This window comes from Protopterus annectens, chromosome 6.part0 (assembly GCF_019279795.1).
Source record: "Protopterus annectens isolate FY-2018-M chromosome 6.part0, PAN1.0, whole genome shotgun sequence".
Taxonomy (NCBI): Eukaryota; Metazoa; Chordata; order Ceratodontiformes; family Protopteridae; genus Protopterus; species Protopterus annectens.
In genome coordinates, this window is record NC_056737.1 from 747,881,936 (window position 1) to 747,899,771 (window position 17,836).

General features: G+C 40.5%; 1 protein-coding gene across 1 annotated transcript in view; it reads right to left on the bottom strand.

Annotated features, from left to right (window-relative positions):
- PIK3C3 (phosphatidylinositol 3-kinase catalytic subunit type 3) overlaps positions 1 to 17,836 on the bottom strand; it is a gene marked incomplete in the record, with an annotated part of 1,653,126 nt that overhangs the window by 1,163,272 nt on the left and 472,018 nt on the right. Inside the window, 1 exon segment of the mRNA XM_044074431.1 lies at positions 3,993 to 4,064. Coding sequence (XP_043930366.1) covers positions 3,993 to 4,064 — 72 coding nt within the window.

The following is a 17,836-nucleotide window of genomic DNA, read 5'->3' on the forward strand; positions in this document are numbered from 1 at the left end:
AGAAAGACTGGAGAAAATGGCGTCGGCTGGTTCTTTTATACCCCTGTCGCACTGACGTCAGGGAAGAAGCGACGACAACCGACGCCGGACCTAGACTTTGGAATTCGGCCGACCGAGGACCCGCCTGACGGCAGGAGAACCCATCTGTTATGACTGCAGCTGTATGCACGATGAACATCTGCTCCCCAAATAAAAACCGAGGCATATTATTGCTCCAACAATGCAATTCTTTCTTATAAAGCACAAAATTGTAATGTGAAAATCCCAGAGGATGAGAATGTTGGGTCACACAAATGTAACTCTCTGAATTAACTTCCCTCTGAATTTTTCCTCATGTATACCCTGTCAAGAGTAAATAAGAATCATTGAAGTCATGAACCCTAGAATCCTGAAATATTTTCTAACTGAAGTTTGAGAATGACTGGAGAAAAAAATCAGAGAAGTTTTAAGAAACAAATTCACATTTTCCTTTGTTAATCATGCCTTTGAAGAGATGCATCTAAAAGCACAATATTGTGTGATGGAGCCATGGAGTATTTTAAACATTTATCTGGAAGCTCAGATTGGGAAGCAGTGAAGAAACCCAAATTAAGGACTCCTGACATGTGCCAAAAGACTCCACAAAGATCAGTAAGTCATGTAAGTAAGGAAAATGTGAATGCCTTGCAGTCTGCAATGAGCTATCCTTGGATCTACAACCCTATGATTTGTAACTAACTTAAAAGGTAATGCAGAGAGTTGATAATGCAACCCAAACACAGAATCTGATAAATTTTCCTGAAGCCTGTATCTAAGGGACTGTGATAAACATACTTTAGGTCTACTGTGATCATAAAACTCAGAAGAGGAATGACTGATAACTGACTCTGAAGGATCAACATTCTGAATTTTGGTTCTTTTTTTTTCTCAACTGGTTTGTGAAAGATCCAGAACTGGTCTCCAGAAAAACATGTTCTTTGGAAACATTAACAGACTGGAGTAGAAGCCTTCCTCTCTTGGGTCTAAAAGACCCTGGTATGGCTTCTATGGTAAAACGTGCTAAAAAACCTGAGGAAAAAAAATGTTTGCTTCAGAGGGTATGGAGGAATTCCCCTGAAAGGAGGTATGTATTGCCAGTACCAACTGTACCACCCTGAACCTGTATGGTACTAATGAGTCCAAAATATCTGTTGCCAAAGGGAAAGCTTGAGGTCCAGTCTATGGGACTGACTTAGACATGTAGAGACAGGAGTAGAATGCTGGCATAGTCATTCTGAAAGTTTCGTCTGCCCCCTTTTTTCTGAAAGGAAACCTGTTTTTTTTTTTTTTTTTGTCACCTGTTTGCCAGAAGATGACACAGATTGATTACTTTGTCTTAAAAAGAAAAAGAAAAAAAAAAAATAAAGCAGAGGGCTTCTAAGATTTATAACATAGGGCTTGAAAAATGTTAGTTACTCCCCAAATTAATTTCCCTCTGGCAAACTGATTGAGTACCTAAGTAGCAAAAGGGTCACACAAAACCTGTTTGTCTACAGTAGGCTTTAACATCTCAGACTTTACCTTATCAGAAAACTTTTGTTTATGCACCGAGAAATAACTTTCAAAAAAGCAGCAGTAGTAGTAGTAGTAGTGGCCCTATATACAATATCTGCATAACTATATAAACTCTTAAAAGCATGTTTAGACACCTGACTCAGGTTAGAAATTGTAGGATTTAAACCAGACCTACCTTCTGAAGGAAGAAAACATATGACTGGCTTGACCACCACGGAAAACTATTTATTAAAATAAGAGGGTCAATTTGATTAAGTAAATATTAAAAGACTAAAAGTCAGTCCAAAGATTCAGGATAAGTGCTTTCAACCTTCCGGCCTTCTTCAGATCCATAAAATGCAGCAATGTCATTTCCTTATTATCACAGTCAACATCCAATCAATTCTCTTCCATAGGGCAGCTGCCTCCTTGAATCCAACCTATGATCAAGCAGATGACACTGTCTAGTTTATCAACCAATCATTTTCATCTCAGGAGCCACCACCCCTTAAGAATTCCTTTCAAAGGGCTAATACCATTTAAACCAGGTGGATCAAAATCACTAGAGATGAAACAGGGCATTTTAATACGGCAGTTTACAGCAAGGATTGTTGGAGAAATTACCTCTTGCACAGGAAGAGTATGCATCCAGGACATATCTTTCCAGAAATAGTGAGGGGACAATTTCTTCATGTATCAAGACTTTGTACAGATACGGGAACTTATGAACATGAGAAACAAACCCTTTTACATAACTTTCAAGAATGATGATATAGAAGTAAGGACACTCAGCTACATACCATGGAGACACAAGGTTTAAGGAATACGAAAGGACAACTCTTCTTTTCCGATAAGATGGACAATATTGGGGATAACTGAGAATGTGAAGAAGTAGGGAGTCTTATCAGATGCTTACTTACATATAGTTCTGATGTCTCCCAAATATGTAACATTATCATGAAAAACTGGTCTATTCTAACCGCAGATGATAACCAGCCCCAGACCGACTGTGATCTCTGTGTGCTCTGTGTACTTGTTACCCTTCCCAATGTGGACGCCCCTCACCGGTGTTAGTAGTGAGGATTGAGGCTCCTTGATTACTGGGCCAGTGCATGGGCATCACAGCTGCAAAGAGTTTACTAAACGATGACACAATGTATTTGCTTCTTTATGACTAGTCATTCTGCACCTCTCTGTTATTTTGCTTACATTTTACTTTGTATGAAAACATTCAGTCCATGGCACCTGACATATTTTCAAACACTAGTCTGTAGTTTAACGATTTTTTTTGGGTTAATGACAGCTAGCTCTTTACAGGAACCTTTTAGAAAAAAAAAGGTGAGAGTCTATTGTCTGTGTCACTACAAATGTTTAAAACACATTAAAGAAATATCTTCTTCTTCTTCTTACTGCTTTTCACGGTTAGGGGTCGCCACAGCAGATCACCTGTCCGCGCATGATTGGCAGTGGCATTTTACAGTGTCGGGTTGCCAGCCCGGCACCCAACCTTCCACAGAAGGCACACACTCAAACCTAGGGCCAATTTAGAGTGTCCAATCCACCTACAGCATGTCTTTGGGATGTGGGAGGAAACCGGAGCACCCGAAGGAAACCCACGCAACCACAGGAAGGACATGCAGACTCCACACAGAAGGCACCCCAGCTGAGAATCGAACTGGAGAATCTCTTGCTGTGAGGTGGCAACGCTAACCGCTGCACCACCATGGCCGCCCACATTAAAGAAATATATGATTCAATAATAATGCTGCCTGTTGACATTTAATGTGCCATTATACCAGGTGCTCTCTCAGCATTTAAAAATACTTGGCACCTTAATTCTCTAATTTCTAAGGCAGTATTAAATTCAGAAACACAGGGCAACACATTGATATAATCTAAGACAAAGAATGTACAGTCTTTAAGAAATTTGTTTTCTTTGTTTTAGATTCTATCAATGTGTTGCCACTGGTTTAAATGGCACTTTAAATGTCAAGTGTCTTTTGAATGACAGGCATTATTACTGAATAGTGTCTATAATCCAAAAGATTACAAAGATTACTGCCGTAAATTACTAAAAATCCCTTCTCGAAAACAATAACCATTATTTAGTATTGACATTTCAAAACCATGATTCTGATGGAATTTTAGCATTCAGTGATAAAAGAATCACATGGACATGATTCCCTGATTTTAATTTCATGACAGAACAGTAAGTAAGGAACACTGTCCACCAGGCAGATATTAAGAGGTGACAGCTAAATTACTTCCCATTAGAAATCAAGTGACGGAATTATTGCCAATGAGGATGGTACAGAGAAGACAAAGGAGGAGACTGAATGTTGCTTGTAGTTAAATATTTTCACATTACCTTTTTAAAATCTATACACCAATCACGTACACTCAGAAATATTAACATAAATGGATTCAGACAATCAGCACTGCTTTTGAAATGACCATTCAGAAAAAAGTAAATTTCTTACCATAGACATCTGAGGGTCTGGTACTCGAACAATTTCAGAACTTGCTAAAAGTGAAGATGTTTCATTACCATCCTAGAGCAAATAAGATTATCTGGATCAGTTTTAGAAGTCCATGTTTAAAGACAGAGCACACAATTCTTTCAAAAACAGTCAAATGATTTTAAAACAAGTCATCATACTACTTAATTTGCCTTTATTACAGCAGTTAAACACTGGTACTCTGGTTTTAAGCTAGCAGAGTTACAGTCGATGCCATGTGGAAGCTTAACATAAAACAAAAACACAACACAGTACACTTACATAACAGTTATTACTTTTACTTGTGTCTCTAAAGTTAATTACTACACAATGAGGAGTCACTGCAATTCTTTTTAAACAAACAGCACTGTTAAACTCATGTTGACTCCAGGGTGTGCAGTGATGGTTCTCCGTGTGTGTGTGTGACTCAGATGACACAGTACAGACAAGTAACTTAGTGGAAGGATAAGCCATCCTGCAGGGATGGCACCGAGTGGCTAACACTAGCTTACCCATCCAGGGATGGAAGGAGGTCTACTGTTATCCAGTGGAGACTAGACAGTAAAGCAAGGTAGCGCAGAATCTAGACAAGCACAGCAAAGTACTGAGTCTGAATTCTGGCAGCTACATGCAGCAATTATGTAAACAATGGAACTTGCATAACTGCAGGTCCAGAATATCAAGTGATGCTGTTAATAAAATTCAGTGCTCGTCGTAATCATCAGTTCCTGTACAGTACCTGCTGTGGGAGATGGACCATTTTATCAGCTCCATTTGAAGAACGGCTGGTACACCCCCATACTACTTTCTTTTTAAGAAGGACAGATATGGATTGGGGGGAGGGAACAGCCTCCCTTACAAATAGCATTAATCAAATACTCACCAGAATTTGCCAAAATGTTACAGTTGCCAAAGATATCAAACTACGCTACTGCCATAACATTCTGAGAGCTTCACAAATGCACTTGCAAATTTCTATATTAACACCCCATTTGCAAGTACACATGTTCCACTAAGTGTACACTAGAAACCCAACTGGACACACGCAGAAAAACCTCCTAATCCACACAGGAATGATGACTATAATTGTCTTCCCCTCCCTCTTCCTACATTCATAGATGTTGAGAAGGCTGAAGAAAGACTGGCCATTAGAAGATGAGTGGACAAAAAAATGTGAGCTGAAAAAAAAACACTGAAACAATAAATGAAATACTACCATAAGTAAATGTATTACTTTCATATTATTTTGATTTTATCACCTGTTTACCAGGAGTGATCTGTCCAAATATATTCCATTATCAGCTAGGGACATATTCCGTAAGAAACAAATTTACAGTACCATGGACATCTACTTAGGCTACTTGGGTGGCTGCAGTGGTTAGCATTGCCGCCTCACAGCAAGAGGTTCTCCGGTTCGATTTTCAGCTGGGGCGCCTTCTGTGTGGAGTCTGCATGTCCTCCCTGTGATCGTTTGGGTTTCCTCCAGGTGCTCCGGTTTCCTCCCACATCCCAAAGACATGCTGTAGGCGGATTGGGCATTCTAAATTAGCCCTAGGTGTGAATGTGTGTGCCTTCTGTGGAAGGTTGGGTGCCGGGCTGGCAACTCGACACTGTAAAAACTCCACTGCCAATCATTCTGGGGACCGTTGTTCTGCTGTGTTGACCCCTAACTGGGATAAGCCAAAAGGAGTTGATGACAGGCATCTACTTAGGCTAGCAAGAGGAGGCTAAGTGTGCAAAAAAGAAAAGTTAAAATAGCAAAATAAGCAATGCAAGGACTTTGAAAGTACAGCTGTGTTAGTAAACTTACCATACCAGCAGATGTCGAAATGACTAGTACTGCAGGTAAACATACCATACCAACAGATGTCCAAATGATCAGTACTATAGTAGCCTTAGCTATATTGGTTATATCCTGCAAAGGATATAACAGACATCTTCCATAGCTTCAAGGGCACCTTACACAAATGCCTAAAACATTACCCACTTTGAGCTGAACTATAGTAAAATAGTGGTTTGGTTGCCAAACCCGTCACAGCTTTTATACCAAATGACAGAGGGAGGCTAGAGCCCAGGAAAGGTCATTATCAGGAAATTAATGTTACATGTTCTCACCTTGGCAATAAAAACGCACAAAAACAAGGGGTGGGACTGGCTACTTCAGCAGTGAACATTCAGGCATCTACTGTTATGGTACATTTACTTAAATAACTATACTATGTTTATCATATTGACCATTGCTACAGTACCTATAGCTATATGGGTAGATTAACAAAACTTAGACTAACTGGAAGGAGAAAAAAATGAACGTTCAGGAGTTGCTGGAGAATGTTTTTATCGAAGTGTGTCCTAGACTTGGAAAAGTAATATAATTTGTAGTCTTCTGCAAAGGTATGCACAGAGGACCAAGTTGCTGCTTCTAGAATATTTCTGGAATTCAACCCTTTCCAAAAAGCTACAGATGAAGCCAACATCCGGGTAGGATGAGCCTTGATCCTGCCTGGAACGACCTGTTTTGTGGTGGGCATAGGAAAAGATAACTGCATGAGACAACTATTTGGAAAGGTCTGCTTTGAGACAGATTGCTCTTTGTTTTTTGTTTTTTTTTACCTTTACTGGAAATTAATAACTGATTAGAGTTCCTAAAAGATTTTGTTCTGTCAAGACTGTACCTCTGCTGTCAAGGACATCCAAGCTATGTTGTATTGAGTATCTTTTTTCCCTTGTTTTAAGGTTCTAGGAAGAAGACAAGAGCTGGATGAACTAATAAAATGTAAACTTGGATACTACTTTAGGAATAAATGAAGGAAACCATGTTTGTGGAAAATAAGGCAAGGCTGACTCACCATAAGAGCTTGAAGCACAAATACTCTTCTTGCAGAGGTCAGAGCAATCCATAGTAATGCTTTCCATGTTAAGAACCTCAAGTCAATCTGATAAGGTGGTTTAAATGGAGCAAAAGATCCCAAGGAAGAGTCACCTATTTCCTAGGAGGCTTGATATGCAACGATCCCCTTCAAAAACATTTTCACAAGACAGAATTGAAAGAGAGGAATCATTGACAGACATGTTGAAATGGCCAACAAATGAACCTTGATGGAGTAAGACAGACCACAGGATAGCAACTCATACAAATGATGTAGTACCAAAGAGACACAACCCTGAAAGTGTGCTGGGTCTCATCTTAGCACAAACTAGAATATCTTTTCCATTTACTAACATATGATTTTGTAGTAGCAGATTTTCTTCTCTCTTTAAATACCTGCTGCACATCCCCAGAAAATAGCTGCCTAAAGGGTATTAACATTCTATCATCCAGGTGGTTAGTTGTAGTGGTTTGGGGTTGTGATATATCAGAACTTCCCTGTTCTGTATGAAAGATCTAGTCTATGAGTAAGCTTATGGTAACTGCCCTTGGCCTTTTCCAACAGAATGGAGAGCTACTGTTGCCTAAGCCAAAGAGAGTTTCCAAACTTTGCAGAGTTCTTCTGAATCTTCAGAATGACCTGATATATTTGTGGAAAGGCTGCAAAAGCATACAGGAACATTCTGTCCAATGAAAGGACAATGTATCTATTTAAGGCCTTATTCCATGGAGAATTATTACAACTGACTGTTGTGACTGGAGGTAGAAATATGTAAAAGAGGTGTTCCCCACAGCTGGATCAATTCTTGGAAGACCCCTGATTCAGTGTCCATTGGGGAGGGTCTGTCCTTGTCCTGCTCAGCTTGTGTGCCACAATATTTTGATTTTACAGGATGTAACATGCCTACAGAGTAAGAGTGTGCTGAAAAGCAATATCCAAGGCTAACATATATCTGGCTCCCCCTGTTTGTTTATGTACCACAATGTTGTAGTGATGTCTGTAAATACTTCTAACACTCTTGTGGAAGACAGACAACAGCTCTTATAAATGCCAATATGTCCTTTATGTTTGTGTTTTAGCCTGTCTTTTCTGTTCCAAAGACACTGCACTTTTATCCCCGTAGACACTACTCCCCAAGCAAAGTCTGATCCATCTGCTGTTACAGACTCTGCTGGTGCTTGAAGGGAAAATATGAGACCTGGATATTAATAAAAAATTGTCTCTTCTTTACAGAATCTCCTTTTTCACAAATCCCACAACTAGAATATGGAAAGTCCGTGGATACTGATGTAGGAACCATACAGAGTTTAGGTACCATTAATTTATTTTTTTCATGTAGAGTCTTGCTAGCAGAATCATGAGACTCATATATGCCATGAGACTCAAGATACTGAGAAATTCCTGGGTTGAGGCAGAAGTCTGAGTGAAAAACACAGGAACAGATTTATCCTTCAGATGAGACATTAGACCAAAGTCCCATCTCCTGGAGTTGGTGGTAACTCAGTTAGATGTAAAAGATCCTATGGCACTTATCAAAAAAAGTAAGGGAAGTGTTTCCATGCCTGACCAAATATCCCCAAGTAGTACAAATACAACCTCAAGTCTACCCTGAAAAGAGGCTACTATTTAGTGAGACTAAACAAAGGATAAATAAAGAAAAAAAAACTCTTCCTTTTTACTATGGAAGAAAAGCTCTTTGAACTAAGGTATCTTGGAGACGCACAAGGAAAACAATTTTGTTAGAAGGAAGAATTTTATGTTTTTTGGGAACCCCAGACTGCATAGGAGATCGCTCACAAAGATTCATGAAACTTTGAAAAAGACATTGCAAAGATAAATAAGTAATCTAAATAGGGAAAATGTAAAAACGTTGCAGTCTGCCGTAGGCTATGACTGGAGTTAGACTCTTTGTAAATATACTTGGATCAGTGGATAGACGAAATGGTAATGCAAAGAACAGATAGTGCAATCTAGATGCACAAAACCTTAACAAAATGTCTGAAATCTCAATCTATAGAAGGATGATAGCCATCTTTTAAATCTATGGTCACTACAAAAGTAAAATGGGAAATTAGAGGTAACAGGTTGTGAAGGGATAACATTTAAACCTAGCCACTATCACAAACGGTATTAGAAATGAACGCTCCAGAAGTGGACTCCATGAATCTTCTTTCTTTGGCATTAGAAACATTTTTTTTTTTTTTTTTTTAACATTTGTTGACCGGGAAAGTCCAACTAGGTTCCACAGAGCCTGTTTTCAGCGGGGGCCCGGGGAGAGATTCTCCAGATGCATGTCTTTAGAATGTGGGAGGAAACCGGAGTACCCGGAGGAAACCCACGCAAAACATTCTTGAATAAAACCATTTTCCTAGCTGAGAAGGAACAACCACTTCTATTACTCCCGGAGACAGCAGGTGCTGAATGACGAGAGGTAAAAGTAGTCAGATCTAGAAGATGAGGGGGAATTCCTAGGAAAGGAGAAAAAGACTCCCATTTTCATCTGTAACCTTTGATTTTTTTAAACACCTTTATTAAATCACTTAAGACATAGGCACACATACATTAACAGAAAAGTAAACAAACCATCCCCAGGATTTACTAATCTTCCGTGTAAGACTAGATTAATCTTACACGGAAACACCAGTTTAAGAGTATGACGGCAGCGCGCCATGCATATTAATGAGGGCACGCTGCCTCAACTCTAAAGGTTACACGGAGCATGGACGAGTGTAGGGGGCATGTCGGACTGCCGAGCAGTCCAAAAATCCACACCCCTGCAATGACAAAACTCGAGAAATGTCGAGTTACATAAGCGAGTCCGCTCACATGTGTAAATTGTAACACTACACTCCCCCATATGTTAAACCTCGTACAAATTAAAAAATTAAAAGAATTTTTTTTTTGTTTTATTTCTGATGTAGCTGCCCGTATTTGCACGTGTTAGCGCGGGATTGCCCATTGCTTGGCTACAGTTAGCAGCTTAGACACCGAAGAGGATAATAAGAAAAATATATGCAAATTAAGCAAAATAGCGATAGTATAGTGGTTAGAGCCTTCGCCAAAGAGGAGGCATTCCCGGTTCGAGTCCCACTACTGCACGTTCCATTTTCTGTTGGAAATCTGTATACAAAAATATTTCCTGACATTTATCAAGTCTAAGTTTTGTAAAAAGCATTCAAATGTTATATGTAGTAGTGAACAAATTATATATATATATATATATATATATATATATATATATATATATATATATATATATATATATATACATGAATGTGAAATGGTTATGCATTCTGAGGCATGAGTAACTTATTTTAAGCAATATAAAGCACTGCTAAGCACATTTTAGCAGTATTTAGCATATTTAAAACCAACTGCTCGTAGCTGAGCACCGTGTTAACAAGTGCAATGTCGTTGCGTATAGCTGTGCACCGCGCTAACCAGCACAACGTCGGGCAACGTTAGGCAAAGTCTGCTAAACACGGCCACACCTCCTTTACTGTACCTTAACCATTCAGGTCTGGCCAGTAGGAAAATAAAAAGCAGTGGACAGGGCTCGTACTCAGGATACTGTGCACTATAGTCACAGTACATAACCACTTAGCCATGACAGCATTTCATAACCATGCACTTTCAACAGACACATATCTATCAAAGGAATATTAAACATTGCCAACATCAGCTAAGCAGGTGTGCCTACAGCTGAGTTTTTCAAAACTGGGCAATCACAAATAGGTGCGGGAAATGAGGCATGTGTAAGCTCCACAGGCAGGAATACTTGCCATAACTGGTTGTAGCTCCCTTCTGCAGTCAGCATGGTTGGTGCTGGAGAAGGCACTCTATTTCGAGTGCGACGCTGGGGCATTGAGGAGTGCGAAGTAATGCTTTGGCTCCTTGTCCACAAGCATGAGGAAAGACTCCTGCTGGGCCAGTACCAGGGCACCCAATATAGAACGGAGGCCTGAACAGTCTTGCGTGTGATCTCACCAGTGCCACTGGCGTTCCTCGGACTGGTGAGCAGGTCAGGCACCATTATTCTGACCTGAAGCGACGTAAGGAGGATCAACTGGACCAGTGGATCCAGGAGTCCCGTGCGATGGCTAATACCCCAGTACTGAGTAAGTAGCCATTGTATTAGGTAGTTAAGAATTGCCATGCTTGTCTATACTATGGATAGGTATGTCTCAATATCACTGCATTTACTTCACTACTGCAGGTGTCCGGGCTATGAATCAGCAAGCCCATGAAGATAGGTTGCAAAGGCTGCATCATCAGGCGGTTAGCAATTATTCTGCATGTACTGTTACATAAAAATATGAGAGCGCCTTCAAAAAGTGTTTTAACCTAATAAATAAAGGTGTAATAATCCTTTAATAAATGTATAATCCCTGGAGTGTGTTTCTGTCATTTTTCTTTGATATGTTGTTGTACTGCTGCATTTTACAAATAGTACTGTTGTATTAAGCAGTGTTAAACCACACTTGGGTAGGCCCATATAACATGGATGAAGGGAGTGCCAGTAGCTTTTATGCAAATTTACAGCCCTCAACTGTTGGTTCATGCCCAGCATGTACAGGTTAACTGGCACATGAGTAGCTTGGTATTGTGTTCCCCAGAAATGTCAGTGTGCTGCAAGAAATGTAGGGAGCTGTTAACATATAACTGATACTTTCACCTGAACATATCTAGATAGTTATATGAAAGTAGAGCTGTCAGTGTACCATCTTAGCAGTAGTGTGTGTGAGCAACTCTCAAAATATATAGCAGTAACATCTGCATCTTGGACAGTTTGTATGTAAGATACAGCTCATGTATATAATGACCTAGCAAAATCGAATTGCACAATATAAGGACATTGGGTAGTGTAATAATACATGTAAGGAACATATAACTGCAGTTAATAGGAATGTAGTGAAAATTAGAAGGATATATAAGTTGTTAATTGAGCTATCCTCTTCCACCCTACTGTATGTGCATAAAAAATGCAATCCCACATCTCAATCGGTATGTCTAATCTCAAAACATTTGTTGGGACATATGTCCGATTGGTTTATAAACATTTGCATCTATTTCTATGCATGTGCCCTGTTAAAATACCACAATATTGGTGGCCTGTTGCCATCAATTCAACCTGCATGCTGTTGTAATGTCCACTATTGTTCTATAAATGCATGTTTTATGCTTGCTTTTCAACTGTTGAAAATCTGGTGTGTTGGGTTAATGGGAATACTTTTGCATGCTGTTATAACTAATTGGGAATGCTGTTGACTGTTACTAACCCATATCTTTATTGCACCCTGCAAAACATAGTTCGTATTGGAAGGCCGGTCCCAGCGGACCCACCTGTCCCACCTCAGCAGGCCATGGCACCTGGCACCAACAGGTCCGGTGTCCAGCCTGGGACCTCCTCCTCCGCTGGCCTGTGCCACCTTTGGGTGGAAGCGCTGCAGGGGGTGGGGCTCAGCCCCCCCCCCGTGCAAGCTTGGGAGGAGAGGGGCCACCTATCACCCTTCGAATGGTCAGGACTGTGGTGCGTAGAGAGACTGAACTTTCTGTGCAGAACCTCTACGCTAGCTTGAGGCACGAGTGGCGCAACTCCCGGGTCAGCCTGCCCATCCTACACTGCCCCCAGCACAGCCACCCTCTGGGCTGTGAAGGTGCAGTGGTGACTGCCCATGGGTGGGGATCTCAGTCCCACTGTTTCCATCTGTGGGCTCATGGGCTTGTGATCTCCAAACATCCCTCCCCGTCAAAGGTGTTCCCCCACCACGTGTCATATACCACCCCTGTATGCATCTTGTCTTGTCTGTTTACCTCCCCAACCTATCTCCCCAAATATACCTACTTCCCCTACCCCACATTCCACTCTCACCTGAAAAAAAAAAAAGGGCAATCTGCTCCCAAAAAAATACAAATACGTCCCATACATAGCTGCCCATTTTGCACACATGTCCATTAGACAAATAAAATGTAATTTAATTGGCAATACAACATACTTTGTTGTCCTCACCCCTCTCTCAGGGGTTGAAGGTTTCATATCTACCTCCAAATTTATTCCATATGCACAGCTGTTGTTGTTAAAGAAATGGGCAGCTATGGACCTTCCCTACACCCGTCCTGCACATCTCGAGCTACGTCCAATACTGTCTTTCCCTCTTTGTGCCCCTTTTTCACCACTTTCCTATCTCCCCATTTTTCTTTTCTTTCAAAGAAATGAGAGTGGGGGTTAGCAGGAGTAAACACTATTAAGCAGTAGTTAGTGGGTTTGCATGAGTGTGCGCTTGTTTGCGCTTAGCTAAGCATTGCTAAGCATCGCGCAAACCCACTTACAACTGCTTAAAAGTGCCTTAGTCACTCCGTATGTGAGGGCCCTTGTTCTGCTCAGGAGCAAAATAAAACACCTCTGTTAGTCTCGAACCCCGGACCTTGTACACACTACACAACATGAAGTACCACTAAGCCATGGTAGATATACAACAAGCTGGTGCTGAAATAAATATATCATGCATCAGAATGAGTGAATGTAAAGGAAAAATATGAATGCCAAACCACACAACTTGTTCTGGGATCTTTACCAACAGTTGTTGTGGGATTACATTACATGACTGTGATAAGAGAAGCAGCCATTCTAGCAGGAAATAATGTTAAACCATCACTTTAGAACCCCACACAGTATCACAGCAGGACAAACACGGGCATATCTGTTTAGGGAAGAGGCCATACCTCCCAACTGTCCCTAATTTTCAGGGACGTCCCTGATTTTGACACAAATTTTAGCTCTGTCCCTTTGAATCCCTCCTAAAACTACTGACTTTGGCCAGAAAGGTGGTGAATTACACAATGAATAATGACAATAATTAAGAGTTAGACACTTCTTTTACTTCAGAAAATGTGTATTAATTCATATGCTCTGATTCTCTCAATGTTTCAACTTAACGGCACTGATATTTTAAAGGTGTCCCTGACTTTTCCTTTACTTTTCCCTGAGTCTGTTCAAATATGTACCTAAGTGTTTGAGAGGTCTGGCAGAGGCAGAAACACAGAGGCATATCAGCCCTTCTGCTGTTACACACTGTGCAAATAGCTTTGGAAGGAGTTTCGGAAGCATACCGTTATGTAAGAATACAACAGTGAAATACAAATGGATGTAGCCATGTACTGGTAGCAACCAACTTTAACAATGCCATTGCTCTATTGCTGAAAAGACCTGTGTGGTGCACAGACAAAAAATAACAGGCTATTCTCTGGCTACCATGTGGATAGGTCCACAGTTGGGAGTTACGCAGACAGACTACTTGCTTTGATAAACTAACATGTACACAGCAACCCTGTAAGTCCAGCAAGATAAAATCCACACAATAATACTTACACTCTCTGTACTTCTGCACCCCTACCCAAATGTAGAATATACCTGTGTGTGTAGGGTCTACCAAGGATGTAGGTAAGCATACTCACAGTACTGAAATGTGTCCAGTTTTTCTGAGCAGCTTGTGCTAATGTCAACACTAAAAAAGCACAAACTGTTTAGAACTGAGTAAATGAATATTCACAGTATAGCAGTTCACAATCAACTCTTGTGCCAAAGGAATACATCTCAATAACTAGCTTTGCAAGGCAGTTAATTGTAAAAGTTGAAAAGAAAGTCCATCTTTCCATGGATCTTGGGGTAGCATTTTGAGGGGTGAGCACATTTCTACACTGATAAGTGGGTACTGGAAGCAGCAACATTAGGTCTGAGTACAAAATGTGAATCTCTGGCTACACCCCTGGCTTCTGATATAAGAACTATACCAACCTTCTGTCTTAAACAATGATGATCTCCATCTTGGAAAGCTGAAAGGGCCATGCCTACCTGAGTTAGCAATTTATAGTACTGGGTTGCTATGACAGTGAATACTGCAATTACTACACAGCAGGCTGCATGCAATTAGCAAATGGTGGCCACTAATTGGAGAGGCCATCACATGCTCATGTGCAAATACCTACAAAAGCAGGCTGCAATCTCTGCCAACAAACTCAATCACTGCATTGCAGAGACTGACAGAGAGAGATACAGAGAAAAGGAAAAAGCAACATTAACAAATCATACAAAGGAAAGGTATGTGACACATATGTATTTACTGGCATGTAGTAGATGTTATTGAAGAATAGTCTACATAATGTGAACCATTCATATGTGGTAGCAGTACTTATTTATGCATAGATGTTCTGCTTAACTACTGCTATGGACAATACAGTGTGTACCTGTGGGCAGTGTGACATACCTGTGAAATGTGTAGCTCAGCATTAAATGTCAAAGATCTGATATATGTTATCTGTGTTCTATACAGTAGTGTGGCCAATGGCTGTTGGGGGGATTAGCGCTGACATTATATACACATGGGTGTGATAGAACAGCACATGCATGATAATCAAATTAAAGTGCAGCTTAGCATTGGCAAATGCTGTAGCAGTCTAGTATGCTTATCTAGCATTTGTAGCCATATATACCCCCCCTAATGTTAGTGTGTGTTCTTATGTGACACCTGTTTGTGTTGCAGCAAGGCCCAACAGTTTAGCTGTGAGGTCCAGGGACTTACAACAGTGTGGACCTTGTGTATATGCCACACACATATGGAGAAATATATATGTGTTATATATATTCACATCTGTATATGTGCATAGAGCAGGGGACATATTGCAACTGTTTGTGAATGGTGGAGATATATATGTTGGTGAAGGTTAGTATGCGCATATTTGTATGTAGGTTTTAGTGCATGACAAACAAGACAGCATACAGTGCTGGTATATGACATGTGGTGGTTAAACATTGTGTGTGGTTTGTTCAGTTTGCAATGTTGAAGCCAGTGAGGCCTGCTAAAGCTACCTGGGCTGTGAACACCTTCAATGCATTTATCCCAAGACTGTGCGATTTTATTACATTACTGTACACCTCACATCCTTTGTATAAGGTGAAATGTATATGTGCCTACATATATATATATATGTACACCAATAGATGTGTGTGTATATATATATATATATATATATATATATATATATATATATATATATAGTCATACACGCCCACATCTACTTGTTGCAATAGATTCTCTGTACTGTTGACTAACTGTGATGGTCAATGTGTTTGTGAATACGTCAAAGATATGTATCTGTGGGATAGCTTAGTGGGAAACTGTTTATGCCATGGTATTATGGGTCCTTGCTTTGATCCGAGCAAAAGCTGTGTATTCTGTTGCTAGGCAGAAAAAGTGCTATTGCATACAGTGTGATTAAGTCCCTTGGTTTTAACTACGGTGTGTCATTGGAGGCTACAGCACTACATCTATGATTATTGACTGGTACTGATGTTGAATCCAAATCCTGAGTGTACTGTAGTACTACTTGAAGCTCTGGGCCTGTACAGCAAAGTATGGTGTATGTCCACATTGCTTGCATCCACTGTTTTGTGTGGTCCCTGTATTCATCACAGATTGCATTTCTCAAGATTAAGGTGGTGTAAGTACTGACACACAGTACTGTATAGTACACACTGAAAGCTTATCTGGGTTGTCATACCTTTGTGTCCTGTAATCATGTCTGATGTGTGTGTGGGTATGTCTGTAACATGTCTTTTAACATATGTGTGGTAAAACATATAACTGCTTATCTAGCAACATTCATAGTGTACAGCAGTATGTGACCTATATTCCCAATTGTGCACATATTTTGGCCACGAGTTTGCCATTAACAAGTTGTGTGGTATAATAGTAATAAATTTACTGGACCTTACACTCATTGTGATGGATGATATATTTCTTTACACATCAACTTGATGTATATCTGCTGTGGCTAGGTGGTGCATCGTGTTGCATACAGTGTGCCAGGTAGTCTTGTATAGTCTTATATAGTGATTTTATTTTGTTGCTGTGCAGAACATGGTTCATTAGATAGAGAGTGAGCCAGGCATTTACAAGCAGTTGTGGGGTGAGCAGTGATAAGTGGCAGTTAAAGTGTTTCACTCTCGGTTAGCTAATAGGTTACTATATATGGCAGTTCAGTGATATCTGTACTGGATAATGTTAAATGTGCCATATGACTTGCTCAGACATATTTTCGTATTTTCATGGCGCATTGCAGGAACCCCAGTTACAGTAGTGCTGAAGGTGATATAATTACTACCAGTATGATTCAGTACTACAGTCTCATGTTCTCACGAACCAGCCAGGACCAGCAGGAGCATACTGCAATGTGGCAAGATGTTGTCCACAGGGTAAATGAGGTAGGCCTGCATAACCGGACATATGAGCAGGTACGCCACCACTGCAGCAATCTTCTCAGACATGTCCGTCAGTGTGCTGCTGATGTGTAGAGACAACAGCTTGCAACAGGAGGTAGTGTTAATATCCACCCCCCCTCATCAGAGTGGAGGAGCTGCTCCTGAGCCTGGTGGCACCTGCCCTTCAATAACAGCAGCAGACATACACCATGATGGAGGTTGGAGCCACCCAGCAAATACACATATAACATGCAGGTAACATGGCATATCTGTAGACTACTGTTATCTGTACTGGTAGATCATGCATATGTGAGATGTGGAGTGTGTCATTAAAAGATGTGGAGCCTGTTGTGCAATACTGATCATTTGGAACATAATCTGTAGCCCTGTGAATGTAAACTGTTGTTGTACTGTAAGACTGCAAACACAGAGTAGCAATGCCACAGTTGTGGACACTGACAAACTGTCTCATCTCTACGTAGGTCCCTCTGGGGTGACATCAAGGCAGCGGACAGATGCTGGTGAGTGTGTTCTACATTTATTATTGTAAATAAAAAGTTCATGTCATAGTTAAGGTGCAGGCCATGTACACATGTAACACACCTACCCATAATGCATGCTGTGCATGTTTGGTGTAAGACCACGCACATCTCACTAATGTGATTAGCTGCCTCAAACACATGCAATACCCAGACCATCTC